Genomic DNA, 17,150 nt, shown 5'->3' with positions numbered 1-17,150 from the left:
TCCAGCCTTGCCAACATCTTCATAAATCGCCACTGGATCCTCTCCAGAGCAATTGCACACTTCCTACAATGTGTCATATAGTCTTACAGCATGGACACAGGCCTCTTATCCCAACTTGTTCATGCAGATCAAGATGCCCCATTCAAACTAGTCCCATTTGTCTGCATTTGGCCCATATCCCTTTAAACCATTCCTTTCCATGTACCTGTCCAAATATCTACCTACATCTTCTGGCAGCTTGTCTGATAATATTGGGCATTTTAGGTGCCTGACAACATGGAGGATTTCTACTTTTGCAAAACCTGCTTGACATCTTTTGTAAAGGCTGCAAAGACCATGTGAGAGAGTGTCTGGGTCCTGGGGAGAGGTTGAGTACAGGTTGATGTCCAGATGTCCTTTAATAGATAATATGTATGAGGGTTTTGCAGAGAGAGCTAGGTCCTGCTGCAAATGTATGCTCAGGATTGGTTAGGAGATAGTGGGGTTATAATAATGTTGACAACTATGTTGCATGGTCTTCGCGCCGTTACTCGTGATTGGTCAAGGAGAGGGACCTTGCCCAAATTGTTTACATTACCTAGTAAAACGTTTCTTTGCTTAATAGAACTGTTTCCCATTAAGTGCTTTCTGTAGAAACAATGTTATGTGATATTTTATGATTGGGTTAGGGAACTGTCAATTAATGTATTTATAACCTTCATTGATGATTGGCTTGTAGGGGTTGCCCCGCCCCCCAACATGTATTTCGCGCCAAGGGTCCGTGAGGGTATAAAAGAGGGGAGAGCACATGAGAGTGTGCCAATCTTCTGGGGTAGCACTTGGGACCATGCTGACCATCTGGAGGTGTTCCATTCGCACGAGGCTGAAGGGCTTGAACGAATAGAGACAAGGATCTGACCCGCGGTGTTGGATTAGGTATCTTATAGGTAGTGTGATTGTGTTTGGCAAATAATGTTAGTTGATCCAGTGCTTGTATTCAGTGTTTTACTGAACCAGACTAACGGGGTAAGACTAAGACCGGAATTACATTGGGGGCTCGTCCGGGATCTCAATCGAGTACCAAACATAATTTTGCGGTGAGTGAGTTGAATCGTTTCAGATTGCGATGGGAGAAATTGGCACCACGATGCGGGTTTCGTTCTAGGACGATTCGATCATTCGCGTGCTTGTGTTTGGATTCCCGACGAGATAAAAAAGAATAGTAGTCTGGCATGCACTGAGGGCGAGGGTTCGAGTCCCTGCCTAACGGTGGACGATGGGGGTTAGGCTCACAAGGCTTTTCTCTAGTGGGTTCGAGGCCCCACACCTTAGTTAGTCAACAGCTGTTGCAGTCGGGTACCATTAAGTTGGCCCGACACATATTTGAGGGGTTGGAGACGCCTCTCAGGCTAGAATACAAATTTCGAGTTACGAAGTATCTTCATAGACAGGGCTGACTAGGGACAGTACTAAGATGCTGAGGGTGTGATTGGAAAGAGACACTTTAAAAGTCAGCATCAAAGATCAGCACAAAGCGGAGACGTGCTGAGGACCAATATTTAGCAGGTGGGAAGGAGTTGCCTAGGGGGTTTGAGTTCCCGCCTGTGTGCTGTTTAAGAACTTCGAACAAGTTTAAGAACTACGGAACAGTACTGGGAACTCAGTGTCGGAGTATAGATTGGCTGAGAATATTTTAAAACAACATTGGGAAGAGATTGGGAGGCGTCTATTATTCAGAACGGTGGTTATGGTGGCTTAAACTTGAAATTCTTCGATCCAAATTTCACCAAATTCAGGACTTCATATTGAAGGACACTGGTTCTTGTATAGAAATCCGTTTTGTTGATCTATTCCAGAATCTCCTGTCCGCTCCTCGGACAGTGGAGTCACCCACCACTAGGGCTCTCGAGCCAAAGACTCGCACTTTTCTCACAGGGCACTGAAGTATAACTTGGGAGAGGAATAAGTACCAGTTAGTGGAAAAGTACCTTGAAGGGAATAGTACGGCCAAGTTAAATAGTACTTTGAAGGGAAAGTCTCCTGTACCCGTGGGAGGGGTTCCATTGATTGACACCAGCACAATTTGGGTAATTTAAAATATTGTGATGTATTTAGAACTGTAGTTTGTGAATGCTTGTATTTTACATTGCAGTGTGTTTTTGTGTAATAGTAATTAGTAGTATTATTTCTTGTTTAAGTACGATTTTGCTTGCGTGTTACGAGCTCATTTGTCTGTGTTTAGATTGAAGAGCTTTGATTGTAGGAGATTTGCTGCTGAAGTGTGTTTGATTGTTCCGTTGCACCTTAGACTGAGCACCTTAGACTGAAATTGTTTCCCAACTTGAAATTGTTTACAGGTTTGAAAGCTTGTGTGAATTTGTGTGAGGTTGTGTGAAAGAATTTTGTGATACCCGGATTGAAAGCAGGGATTGATTGTGTGAGAGACTCACTGGCGCGTTGAGGACATTTTGACCATTGTAGCGAACTTGTTAAATCTTGTGAGTGGAGTTTGAATCGTTTGGATACTGTGTCCATTGTTAATAACAATGGGGAACCAGATCGAAACAAATACGATGGAAGATCGTGAAAGCCCGCTTCAATTCGTGTGCAGCGAGTTCCCACAGAAAGCAGAGAGATTGAAATATTTTTCAGGGGCATTGAAATAAAAAATCCTTGAACCATTGATGTATATTCCCCCATGGAAACCCAATAAAATGTCTCACGTATCACACCATCTCCACGGGAATGTGTAGTTTAGTTTAGACTCCAAACTACTTTTTTTCCCCCCAAATTATCTGGCGGGCCGGATTGGACCCCTTCGCGGGCCGGTAGTTTGACACTCCTGCTTTAAACCAATGCCCTCTAGTTCTTGAATCACATATCCCGGGAAAAAGACTAGGCATTCACCTTATATATTCCCCTCATAGTTTTTAATCACCTCTCAAACAATTTTTGCTTTATTTTGAATTTCCAGCACCTGCAGATTTTGGTTCCATGAATGTCAAATGGAATCATTAGAACTGAAGTTACATTGTCATTTTAAATAGTGCGCGATGGGCTTAAGACAATTACTCGTTCTTTACGGGAAACCCGCCGACAAAAAACTATTCTCATTGGTGAGTATGGAGGAGATCTGGAAGCTTGGGTGAATTGAATTGTTCGTGACATTCTTTACTTTATTTATTTATTTATTTATTTGTTTGTTTATTTTTTTGAGCGCGAGAGATTCTGTAATCAGCTTGAGAATCGCGTGAAATGCGTGATTCTCACACTCAATGCGTGAGAGTTGGCAGCCCTGCCATCACCAGTGATCTTTTAGTAAATTACTTTGATTTATTTTATATGGTTGCACACTGAAACACAAATGCATAGTGTCACAACTCATTTGGCTATCATACAACCATTCAGTCCTCAGTTTCAGCCTGTTTGTTCCTCTGCTGCCAAAATTCAGTACTTTGTACCTACACTTTAATATTCTGCTGCTCAGTAATTCTCTCAATCACATTAGGATGCCCTCCCATTTAAAACAACGAAAAAAGCAATGGCAGTCAGTGCAAACAATCACAGACCAAACACATATCTGTATTTTTCTTCGCCCTTGGCAGAAATATTGATCACTCGGAAATATCACTCATTTGGCAAATATTCAAACCCATTAACTGCAAGCACATGCAAGAATATATAAAGAAGGAAGCCTTTCAATTTTAAATCCAATCTGTCACAACATAACAATAGAAGGAAACAGCAAATCTCACTGAGAATAACGAGAGGAGGCAAATAAACACATACACTATAATTAAAGAATTAGAGAAATGAATGTTTTCTGCTGCGCTTGACAATTGATCCGCAATGTTGCCAGTGTAGAAAAATATCTAGGGATGCATTTGAGTGGGGACATGAGCCACTTAGTGAGTGAGGATTAATCAAAGACAAAATAACAAACATATATATGAACTGCTGTTCTGAGTGCACCTCACTATTTTAAAAATTATGTCATCTTTCCAGTCATAGAATTTTTGCACTTAGATTGCACATGCACCTGGGCCAGATTGCAGAGAGATCTCCAAATCTTTAATGTCTGATGTGGACAAGAGTAAAAATAAAGGCATCCAAAGTATGTAATATACATTATCTGAAAAGTACAAGAACAGCAAACATAACATAGAAACATAGAAAATAGGTGCAGGAGGAGGCCATTCGGCCCTTCGAGCCAGCACCGCCATTCATTGTGATCATGGCTGATCGTCCCCAATCAATAACCCGTGCCTGCCTTCTCCCCATATCCCTTGACTCCACTAGCCCCTAGAGCTCTATCTAACTCTCTCTTAAATCCATCCAGTGACTTGGCCTCCACTGCCCTCTGTGGCAGGGAATTCCATAAATTCACAACTCTCTGGGTGAAAACGTTTTTTCTCACCTCAGTCTTAAATGACCTCCCCTTTATTCTAAGACTGTGGCCCCTGGTTCTGGACTTGCCCCACATTGGGAACATTTTTCCTGCATCTAGCTTATCCTGTCCTTTTATAATTTTATATGTTTCTATAAGATTCCCCCCTCATCCTTCTAAACTCCAGTGAATACAAGCCTAGTCTTTTCAATCTTTCCTCATATGACAGTCCCGCCATCCCAGGGATCAATCTCGTGAACCTACGCTGCACTGCCTCAATCACAAGGATGTCCTTCCTCAAATTAGGAGACCAAAACTGTACACGATACTCCAGATGTGGTCTCACCAGAGCCCAAAACAACTGCAGAAGAACCTCTTTACGCCTATACTGAAATCCTCTTGTTATGAAGGCCAACATTCCATTAGATTTCTTCACTGCCTGCTGTACCTGTAAGCCAACTTTCAATGACCGGTATACAAGGATGCCCAGGTCTCGCTGCACCTCCCCCTTACCTAACCTAACCCCATTGAGATAATAATCTTCCCCCTTGTTTTTGCTGCCAAAGTGGATAACCTCACATTTATCTACCATCTGCTACGCATCTGCCCACCAACCTGAAAAGTAAAAGTGTACAGAGTGTAGCAAACAGCACCACTAAGCAGCCGTGTATTTTAATTCATTACCCAAGTACAACAGAGATACCCAATACTTTTATTTTAGCAGAGCACAGCAAATAGCAAACTGGCTCCAACCATTGATCACATCTAGGAAGATAAGCAATTCCACTTTCAGTGGCTGAGGGACCTTATCATGCAGGATTCATCAGCTCTATTCCTAGCCAAAAAACAATTACAAATGGATTAAAGAGAAAAACCATGCAGATATCATAAACACCTAAAAGTACTCTTTGATGAATGACATACTAATACTTCACTATCATCAGTTAAAAGCCATTTAACATTCCAAATGTAAACCGTTAATAAAATATCAATCTTAAGAAAGATTCCTTAGTTTACCTTAGTTCCTAGATAGATAATTTGTCCTCCATAACAGCTGACTGACTGGTAACATGCCTTCTCACCAACGAGAGCCTATTAAGAAATTAACAATGATATTAACAAGTCTAATTTAAAGGAATAGCAGAGAACCAATAATACTGGAATTTACTGGGGATGCCAATAACATTCTTGAAAATAGGAAAACAAATCATGTACTTCAATTATTTTTGCCTCCACAATAAATTAATTAATAATTGAGCGCACAGCGTGACAAGGAGCCATAGATATAAAACAAATCCCAAGGACAATTAAAGATCTATCTTTAATTGGTTGATCTCAGCCAGAGTGGCAGCTGAATGCCAATTCTTGATCTCAACGTTTGCAAGATATTAAGATGAGAAGAACTAATCAATAGGGTTCTCAGCTGAATCTAACTGACAATGACATGTCATTGAACAAAAGTGAACTCGAGATCAGATTTAACTTGCTTCTTCCAAAATTAGAAGATTTTTACCAGCACTCACTACTTGGGCTCACACAGAAAAATATGGCCCTTTGGTGAGGTCAAACAAATGAGGCAGCAGCACCTGCAGAGTTGTTCACTGGAATTAGCTACTTCCATTAGCTGAAAAGATGGAAGAGAAAAATGGAAACAAGAAATACCACACAAACACAAAACATAAAGCAAAATCAACTTCCGTTAATCAAAAAATACAATTGATTCAAAAAAACATAAATAAAATGAAATAAACTTAAACACTGCAATAGTTTAAATGACCCTGGATGGCGGGACTGTCATATGAGGAAAGATTGAAAAGACTAGGCTTGTATTCACTGGAGTTTAGAAGGATGAGGGGGAAATCTTATAGAAACATATAATGACCTCCCTTGTTTCTTAAAAAATCTTTTTTTTTATTAGGAAAATATCAGTTAGAATAACAAGCTAATGGTAAAATGTATCCTCAACAAACAGAACATCAATACTGATATCTATGAACTCTTATATACTCCCAGACATTGTGAGTGTGCTTCAAGATAAATTAAATATTGTGCACATATAGATGATTTCATGCCTTCAGGATGTCACAAAGTAGCTTACAACCATGACGATCTGTCTGTTATATAGACCGATTTTTAAGAGCATGGTTATTTGCTGAGAGTTTCACTGAACATTATTTGGACAAAAAGCTTTCCATCATCCTGGAGATTTAATAACATAATTATTTTTAAAATGTATATTTAAAAGTATTCAATGAAATATCTGAGAGTTAACTGTAAGCAGGTCGATTATAATACCACTAAAATTGAATTTAAGCACAAAAATAAATATATTGAATCAGTCTACCATCCATTCATGAGTAATCTAGTTTTAAATAACAGATAATAATTGGGAAAGGAAACTATTTAGAACCATTTTCTCATCACATAGGTTCTAAGCAGCTAATTCACTTAAGGTACGAATTCACCTAAAAATGTGCAACTGGAAGTTTTTGACATGTGCCACTGGGAGCTGGAGTCTAAAAGACTTAATTTTAAGACGGTGCAATTTGTGAAATATACAACAGTGATTAATTCAATGTGGGCCAATTTTGGGACTGTTGTGAACTTTGAACTGAGTCACCAAGAGACTGAAGATGCTTGATATAATACTTTTTATTCATCAAGAGAAACGTACATTCTCTTGACATCCTCTCACTAGAATCTCCCAAACTCAAAATACATCAAGTTTTCATATTCTTAAGATCAAAGATAACAGCAAATGATGCAATACAATTTTAATGACCACTAGACCAAGTGCAGACCCGTTGGGTCTGCTCCTCCAACGCACCCGTTCCCTACCCGTAGCCCCCACGGGAGGCGTGGTCCTCCAACTCATCCCATTGCCGAATGTAAGATTCCAGCGCTCCTCATCCTCCCCCAGCACTGGACATGAAAAAAAAATCCAAATTGCACATCCCCAATTGCAATACCAATAGATCCTCCTCCTCCTGTCCTGCCTGGAGCTATGATGGCAATATTGTTGCAAATGTCGGGTGCACTTGCTGTGATATGCCATTGAGCTGAAAAGTTTAGTGTTCCTGTCTTGCAACTTTGTATCAAATGGGTTGGAAGCAGTGAGGAATGATTTTAACAGTAAAAATTCAGTTGTTTGACCATTTAAAACTTTAATCAGTAATGTCGATAAATAAAGCATGAAATGTTCACATAAGGTGATCCCGGCCTCGACGGGAAAAATGTCAACCGGAATATGTAAAAATGTTATCATTACCGCAGTTTTTTCGCGAAGATGTAAAGACACACACATATACACATAGACACATACAAGATCAGAGTTTTAATAAGTACTAGACTAAGGGGGACCCGTTGGGTCCCATCCCCTCAACGCGCGGTTGCGGAGCGGGGGGCTGCCTGCGGCATCACACACACTAACCCCCCCCCCTTGATATTACATGAATATTATTCATTCGCTCCTTTTTCCCCATCTCCGCCTTATCCACTGACGCATAGCCCCGAATTGCGCAGGCACGGCTGGAGAGAGAAGGGGATAGAGAGAGAGAAGGGGATAGAGAGAGAGGGCAGAGAGAGTGAGAGGGCAGAGAGAGCGGGCAGAGAAAATCTCTACCGGAATATGTAAAAATGTTACCGTTAGTGCGTCGTTTTTTCACGAAGATGTGATTACACACAAACAAATAAACACCCACATACATCCACATACAATATCAGACTTTTAATAGTTACTAGACCAAGTGGGACCCGTTGTGTGTGTGTGGGGGGGGGGGGGGGGGGGGGGGGAGATCGTGACGGGGGTGTTTCCAGGTTGCTTATCCCTATATGGAGGGAGCCTGTGCGTGACTTTGTTTAACGTGGAGAGACTGGTGCACAGATAGTCACCCCACGGTCCTTGACAGATCCAGGGGCATGGAGTCCAAGATGACCGGAGACCCTTTTTTGCTGCAGCCTTCATCCGCCTTCCCAGCCGTTGTGTCGCTCCACTAAGGTCAGCCATCATCCTCCGCCTGTTCCACCGTTGAGGTCTTGGTTGGATTGCTCTTGGTCAGAGACCTCCCCCTCGACCGTACCGCCATGGGTGGCCCTACCAGGAGCAAAGCTCCAGATGGCATCGCTCTCAGGATCTTAGGTACACACAAGCTTCTCTCCTACGACAAGATGACAATCCACTGAGAATCCAGCCGAACATTATTAATGCACTAAATATTCAATTTAAATTTGAATATAAGGTGCCACTTCATCTCATATCATCATAAACCACAAAACAAGAGGAAATAAAAACATAACTTAGCTGAAAGAAGTACCCAGTAGTTGAAAACAATTAAATTTGCAGAACACTTACCAAAGCCTGGCTCACATTTCCACCAGTGGCCAGAGATTTGAAATGGCTGCTGTTGTAAACCAACTGTACTTCAGCAATGTCCACTATCTCCAGCTCATGTTGGCTCTGCCGGTCCACCACATGCAGCTTCTCAGCACTATCCAGTAGAGCCAGTGTCCGAGAATTGATCCACTGAGACAAGAAAAGAAACATTGAATTCTCCCTTTACTGTTTCAGCAAAATATGAAAAGCTCATGAGTACAAACATGGGTAAGAGACCGAGAAAGGTATTACTTGAATGTTTACATCTTTAACTGTCTGAATATTATTACACACATTTATTCCCATTTTTCACACCATGAATTCACCATGGTGTTCATAATGATGGCTGAGAGGATCAATGATGAGCCTACTCCAGAATCTCCATCCATTTGATAGTTTAATGCTATTGCACAGTCACCTCAAATTTTCAAAGGCATAACTATGTATTTTTAAATCTTCCCAATAAGAACGGTTTAGGAGAAAACGCAACTGTTTAATAGGTAGGAAGCTCACATTCTAGATTGGATACACTTTTAGCAGGACCTACTTGCATATCTTCAGAACAAGCGGATAATTTTCAGGTCGGGAGAATTTCAGGTCGGGAGTCTGCATCAGATCTAAAGCCATCAGGAACAGTACTTGAAATCGGCCATTTACAAGCTGCATCAATAATTTGGATGTGGGAACCAAATCTAAGACATCCATGTTTGCTAACGATACACGGTAGTGTGGCATGTGAATTGTGTGAAGAAATTATGGTCTTTGGGCGGATTCAAAGATGAGGTCATCAACTTTGACAGAAAAAAAAGTATTTTGTTAAATGATAGATTGAATAGTGTTATTCAAAATGAGGGGTCATCCATTCGGGAGAGAGAAAAATGTGTATAGTGGAATTCTTTATTTAAAAGGACAAAGGAAGGTCAAATACATTTGAGGCAGAAATCAATTGATTTTTGTACAGTAAGAGCATCAAGAGATATGGGGTGAGTACTTGAAAGTAGAATGTCGGTAGATCAGCCATTGAAAGCCCGAATAGCATGAGAGGTAATTCTGCTCCTGCTTCTTATGTTCTTATTATGATAGTCTCACTAATTTTCTAACTTCAACCATGAAAATGTGTCAACAAAAAAGGTCTTCCCACAGAAATGAAATCCTCAGTAGATTCTTTTCAAATGCTATCACATTCTGATAGTAATTTATATACTGAGAACGCAACAAAGAACTCCAGAATAAAAGGTGGGGAACTTCCTTTGTTCATCATCATTACCTTTCATTCAGTGCTAAATACCACATCCTGCGATTAAAAAAAAGGATCCACACCCAACAAAAGTGTTTCCCATTGATACATTTTAATTTTTCTTGTAATTGCATAAATTAAAAACTGGCTCGTCCATATACATATGCTTAGATATGTGCAGGGTAGCGGTTTCACAGCAGGAAGGAGTTATGTTTGAGGTCTGGGTTTCTTTGAAAGCAAGAGCTTTGCCATTATTCAGTGCCTGTTATGAGGCTACCACTCATTTTCAATTCACACTCAATATTTCCTTGCTGCAAAGGCATTAACTGAAAAGGATCGTGCAAGCAAGAACTGACATACATCAGACATGACTTGGTATCACCCAAGCAAAACGTGTGTTTTGCATATAAATGGGATACACAACAAGTACCGACAGTTAAATAATAATTTCAAGCCACTGGGCAATGTTAAGGTTTCCACATTAAGACGGGTAATAAAACGCCTGAGTTTTGCAAAAAATACAGAAATAGAATCGATTCAATATTCATAAGAAAAACAGGATTCTTAAAGGGGTACCAGTGAACTAATCTGTGGAAATTGCCACTATTCATGCCTCATTTAATATTTTTTGCACACATGTAAATGCAATCAAAAAGGAAATGCAGCTGTAATTATTGAACCATCTGGCTCCTATGGCCTTTATCAGGAATTGCATTGTTATGTATACTTAGTCTCCTGATAGAATTATCTAAGTCACCCCAATAAAGCCGCTAAGAGAATGCCAAAGCAATGTGAAAAAACTCAGCATAAATTCGGCCTCAATGCCCTGGTTAATTTATACTGTCTCAGAGCAACATTATACAATTTTATTTAACTGAAAATAAAAGAGACTGCATTGACCACTAAAAATAATCCAAAACAATAAGATTAGTGTCATTACTTAAATACCATTATGTGTGCGAAGTACACAAGTTATTAAAAACCCTTCACATGCCCAACTAAAACTGGATGTATGCAGGACATCAGACATTCTGATGTGAAAGGCAGTCCATCCCCATAATGTGTGATCATCATCACCCAACTGCAACGCTACTGCCTGTATAGGCCTGGCAACCGCAACAAGGGATGGTGGGCAGTGCAGGGGGAGGGGGGGGAGGGGGGGTTTAACATATATATTTTAAATAATGCATCTAAGTATAGGTATTAAGAAGCAAGACCTATTTTTAATGGAATCATTGCATTAAAAATTGAGCAGCGAGAAGAGACTTTCCATGTCAGATCGTGTCAAATTAAGCTTATGTAATGAGAAAGAAGAGACTTGACCTTTCATTTGAATCCATCAGCCAACAACCTACCCGGGCGATAAAAAATACCAATAATGCCGTGTGCACATATAAATTATGGAACTGGAGTGCACAAAATAGCAAAGGAACGGAATCTCTATGTAAAAATACTCATAAAACAGCAAAACAATTCTAAACCATAAAGTGAAGTAATGCATTTTGTGTGTTTTGTCTGAAGGCTGACCTTCAGGCATGTTGCAATGTTCATACTCTGATGAAAATAGGAAAACCAATTAACGTGGATCCCATGGAGAGAGATGCCATCTGGTGGCCAGTTGTAGACACATCAATATTAGTACATTCAAACACACGAGTTATTTTTACGGAGCACCTTTGTGGGTGCATCTTCCTCACTGAACATTATTTGACATATTAAGAGATATCAACAAATGGAAAAAGGCTGGCTTTAAGAGCATCTTAAAAAAATGGCTTAGAAGGATTTGGTAAGGGAGTTTCAAGAGCTAGATTTTGGCAACTGAAGGACCGTGTAGTGCACTATTGCAACTTTCAGTCAAACAAACTTTGAGGGCAACAATCATGTATAGGACAGGGACAATAAAAGTCAGGGTATGGCAAAGTAATTTACTAGAGAAAACGTACCCAATTAGTTGAAAAGGTGAATTGGAACCAAAAATGGGTAAGCTAAAAATGGGCGGCACGGGGACGTAGCGGTAGAGCAAATGCCTTATAGCGCCAGAGATCCAGGTTCGATCCTGATTACGGGTGCTTCTCTGTACGGAGTTTGGATATTCGCCCCGTGACCTGCGTGGTTTTTCTCAGAGATCTTCGGATTCCTCCCACACTTCAAAGATGTACAGATTTGTAGGTTAATTGCCTTGGTATAAATGTGAAATTGTCCCTAGTGTGTGTAGGGTAGTGTTAATGTGTGGGGATCGCTGGTCAGTGCGAACTCGGTGGGCCGAAGGGCCTGTTTCCATGCTGTATCTCTAAACTAAACTAAAAAGGACAGTTGTCAACCGGATGGGTTCAAAGAGATTGTGCCAATAGAAAAATTCCCAAGAATGGTAAAGGAAGAGCATACAAAGCATATAAAGAACAGGCCGTTTAGCTCACAATGTCCGTGTCGAACATGATGTCAAGGCCAAACTTTATCTGCCTGTGGATAATCCATATCCCTCCCTTCCCTACATATCTATGTGCCCATCCAAAAGTATCTTAAATGCCACTATCATATCTGCCTCAACCACCACCCTGGACAGCGTGTTCCGGGCACTCACCGTCCTCTGTGTATAAACCTGTCCCGCACAGCTACATTAAACTTTGCTCCTCTCACTTTACAGCTATGCCCTCTAATAAATAATATCTAGATATTGAAATGGCAGAAAAAGCAGATATCATAAAATAGGAGGCAGCCATGCTGAACACAGACAATACTAAAAGCCACAGAGAGTAAGAGGGCCAAAGGCAGTAAATTATTGTTGACATAAAATGGACAAAAAGCTTTAGGATACATATAACAAATAGCAAACCCCTCATTAATGGGTAATAAGTATTCCCTCCTGTCGAGTGGTGATGGAACAACAATCTTTCTCTTGACGTTAGCAAGAGCAAGGTGTTGTTTGTTGAATTCAAGAAGGGAAGCCGAGGAGCCATTCACCTATCTTCATTGGTGGGGCAGCAGTGAGAGAGTCAACAGTTTCAGGTTGCTGGGAATGCATCTTTGATGATCTGTCCTGAGCCTGGTACATTGATGCAATCACGGAGAAAACTTATTAATGCCTCCAACTCCTCAAAATTTGAGGAAATTCATCATGTCGCTGACTATTACATCAAACACCTATTCAGTGTAACTTCCAGATACAGAAACTCAAATGCTCAAGAACAAAGGAGACTACAAAAGGTGGCGGACATTGACCGTCCAACATGGATGCCTGACCTCCCCGCCATTGAAGGAATTGACAGAAAGCGCTGTCCCAATAAGGCAGCTAATATCATCAAAGATCCACGCCACCTTACCCACACTTTCTTCTCACTGCTACCATTGGGTAGAATTTACAGGATGCTGAAACCCATTACCTCCAGGTACAAGAACAGCTTTGTCCCATCAGGATCTTGAATCAACCATCTGGTTCTTCAATTACACTGCACAACCCAATCTACAAACTTACCAAAGTACTGAACAACTACAGATGTTGCACTATTATAATTGCTCTACGTACATCAGTGGAATACATCAATCAATCTAATACATCAACAGCTCCACAAATGCCCTCCAAAGATTCTTTCAACTCCTTTCCTCCGAAAAACAAAATCCAATTTGTGGGACACATCAATCAGTCTAGTCTAACAGCTCCACAAATACCCTTCAAAGATGTTTAAGAAGTCCAACGTGACCCCACCAATCGCCACATCTTCCCATCTACCCCCCCTGTCTGCTTTCCGCAAAGACCCCTCCCTCCGTAACTCCCTGGTCAATTCTTCCCTTCCCCCCCGCACCACCCCCTCCCCGGGCATTTTCCCTTGCAACCGCAAGAGATGCTTCACTTGTCGCTTTACCTCCCCCCTTGACTCCATTCAAGGACCCAAGCAGTTGTTCCAGGTGCGACAGAGGTTAATCTGCATCTCTTCCAACCTCATCTATTGCATCCGCTGCTCTAGATGTCAGCTGATCTACACCGGTGAGACCAAGTGTAGGCGTGCGACCTAGCGTCCGCATTAACCAACCTGATCTCCCTGTGGCTCAGCATTTCAACTCCCCCTCCCATTCCGAATCGGACCTTTCTGTCCTGGGCCTCCTCCACGGCCAGAGTGAGGACCATCGGAAATTGGAGGAGCAGCACCTGATATTCCACTTGGGCAGTTTGCACCCTAGCGGCATAAACATTGACCTCCAATTTCCAGTAGCCCTTGCTGTCTCCTCCCCTTCTCAGCTCTCCCTCAGCCCTCTGGCTCCTCCTCTTCCTTTCCCCTTTCTTCTCCACCCCCCACCCTACATCAGTCTGAAGAAGGGTTTCGGCCCGAAACGGTGCCTATTTCCTTCGCTCCATAGATGCTGCCTCAGCCGCTGAGTTTCGCCAGCACTTTTGTCTACCCTTCAAATATTCTCCACCTCAGTAAATATGTATATATATGAATGATAAAAATGGCATTGCTGAAGGAAAGACTGCAGAACAAAGAAACAATAGTTTATTGATACAAGTTATATAGCAAAATATATCAGATTTATAAAGCAGTATAAAAGGATACCAGTATGATTTTTCTAGGAAAGAACTGCAAATGCTGGTTTAAATCGAAGGTAGACACGAAATGCTGCAGTAACTCAGCGGACAGGCAGTATCACTGGAGAGAAGGAATGGGTGACATCTGAAGAAGGGTCTCGTCCCGAAACGTCACCCATTCCTTCTCTCCAGAGATGCTGCCTGTCCCGCTGAGTTACTCCAGCATTTTGTGTCTACAGTATGATTTTTTTGATAATGTACTTTTTCAGTTTACTTCTGCTTTGTGACAATATTACTTGGCAACATGTAATAGAAATTACTTTGACTGGCATCAGAATAATAGTTCATTGAAGGATAACTTTGTGAAGGCATGCCAACCCTTGAAGTTCCCATTTTTGAACTTTATCCAGATGAAGGATTTTCCTTTTAACGGGCATCTAATTTACAGTTTTGCTAAATATCTGTTCTACATCAGCCAAAAACACCCATAATCAAAAAATATTGAAGATTCTTTTTAATGAATATGTTGAAGTTCCTCTCGAGCACCAATGAAATGCAAGGAATTATACATGACATTTGGTCAAAACGGAATGAGAAGAGTTGATATCAAGTGTAATTCCGCATGTTGCACTATCCTTTATCTGTACACTGTGGACGGATTGATTGTTAACATGTAAAGTTTTCTTTCACTGGATTGCATGCAACAAAAAACTTTTCACTGTAACTCAGTACACGTGACAATATTAAAATAAACTAAAACAAATAGACGAGTACAAAATCAGAAAATCAAAACATACTGTTAAGTTGATGAGATCATAGTGTAGGTGTAGTTGTCTCTGCTTGCTAACATGTATAGCTCCAGATTCATCTTTCTTCACCTACAAAGAGTACAAAAATTGTTATTAGATAAATTACTGCTGTAAATGTGGTCTATATTAATGCAAATATATACGAAAATATGAGCATATTCAACAAAACAGCTATGAATTCAAACAAAAGCTTTGCTTGCATGTCAACGTGTCCCAAAATTACTGCAAAAACTACAGCTGCTTTGCATAAAAATCAAAATACAACAGTGTTCAGTATTATTAGTATGTTATATTGGCCTGTGGATATCCTATGTTATTGCACTCCCTAGCTCTAGAAAGGGAGTACAAACCAATTATATACGGGTATTTTAAGTTGAAATGGGTACATACACTGTATGTGGAATTTTCATTTTTAAAACAGATTCAAATTTGTAGTTTACCAAACTGGAAGAGGGGATGTATATTTAGAAAAAGTATGATGAACCTTTTCAGACGTTTCAAGCATTTGCTCATAAATACATAATTTAGTTCATAATATTGCTATGCACAGATACTGAACCGAATCTTCCCAATGGTGCAGATCTAGAATTGTAAAGGACAAAATGTTCCTAATTTATGATCTGTTAACAGTTCATAGTCTATTTCAACATCTCTTTGGCTGTGGAGGGATAGAGAAATAAAAGGGAGGTTTACTCCAAATCACTCGCCATTGGACCCTTCTGAAGCTTATATGGGGACATGAATGTGTTGGACCCATCAGCCTGTAAAACAGATTGGTATATTAACTTGCATATTAAAAAACACGATTCGATGAGTAGTCACAGACTTTATTTTTATAAAAAGCACAGATGCAACTAGTTACTATCTCACAACGCCAGAGACCCGGGTTTAATCCTGACCTAGGACATTGTGTGGAGTTTGCATGTTCGCCCTTTGGCTGTGATAATATTGGGCATTTTGGGTGCCTGACAAAATGGAGGATTTCTGCCTTTGTAAATCTTGCTTGACATATTTTGCAAAAGGTGCAAAGACCAAGAGGATCATGGCTCCAGAGTGTCTGTGGCCTGGGACGAGGTTGAATAAAAGTTGATGTCCAGATGGCCTTTAATTGTTAATTTGTATGAGGTTTTGCAGAGCGAGCTAGGAGCTGCTGCAAATGCATGCTCAGGATTGGTTGGGAAATGATGGGTTATAATAATGTTGCTAACTATGTTGCATGGTCTTGGCGCCGTTACTCTTTATTGGTCAAGTAGGAGGGGCCTTGCCCAAAATTGTTTACTTTACCTGGTAGAATGTTTCTTTGCTTGATGGAATTGTTTCCCACTAATTGCTTTCTATCAAAACTATGTTATGTGATGTTTTGTGATTGGGTTATAGAACTGTCAATTAATGTATTTTGTAACCCTTATTGATGATTGGCTTGTAGGTATTGCCCCCCCCCCTCATGTATTTTCACTCCATGGGTCTGTAATGGTACAAAAGAGGGGAAAGCACATTGGGGTGTGCCGATATTTTGGGATAGCACATGGGAGTGTGCTGATCTTCTGGAGTGGTTCTAGTCGCACGAGGCTGAAGGGCTTGAACGAGCGGAAACAAGGATCGGACCCGCAGTATTGTGCTAGGTATTGTATAGGTGTTGGATAATAAAGAGAGTTGATTACCAGTGCTTCGTATTCGGTGTTTGACTGAACCAGATTAGGGGGGTAAGATTAGAACCGGAATTACAGCTGTGTGTGTTTCCTCAAAGTGCTCTGGTTTCCTCCCATATTCCAAATATGTATGGGCTGATGGCCAGTTGGCCTTCAAACTCGACTGTCTAGGTGAGCAGGTAGAATCCAGGAAGA

The 17,150-nt window shown here is 40.8% G+C and overlaps 1 protein-coding gene across 5 annotated transcripts in view; it reads right to left on the bottom strand.

The window, feature by feature from the left end:
- Positions 1–17,150, bottom strand: part of vps8 (VPS8 subunit of CORVET complex) — a 420,899-nt gene that overhangs the window by 342,155 nt on the left and 61,594 nt on the right. For all 5 annotated transcript variants that reach the window (XM_033024588.1, XM_033024585.1, XM_033024586.1 and 2 more), the window contains 3 exons: positions 15,295–15,375; positions 8,718–8,888; positions 5,384–5,458 (listed from right to left, as the gene is read on the bottom strand). In XM_033024588.1, the coding sequence (XP_032880479.1) occupies positions 5,384–5,458; positions 8,718–8,888; positions 15,295–15,375 (327 nt within the window). The remainder of the gene's footprint in view (positions 1–5,383; positions 5,459–8,717; positions 8,889–15,294; positions 15,376–17,150) is intronic.

This window comes from Amblyraja radiata, chromosome 7, assembly GCF_010909765.2.
Source record: "Amblyraja radiata isolate CabotCenter1 chromosome 7, sAmbRad1.1.pri, whole genome shotgun sequence".
NCBI classification, from domain to species: Eukaryota; Metazoa; Chordata; class Chondrichthyes; order Rajiformes; family Rajidae; genus Amblyraja; species Amblyraja radiata.
The sequence above is the reverse complement of the archived record's forward strand: the minus strand, read 5'-3'. Positions and strand labels throughout refer to the sequence as shown.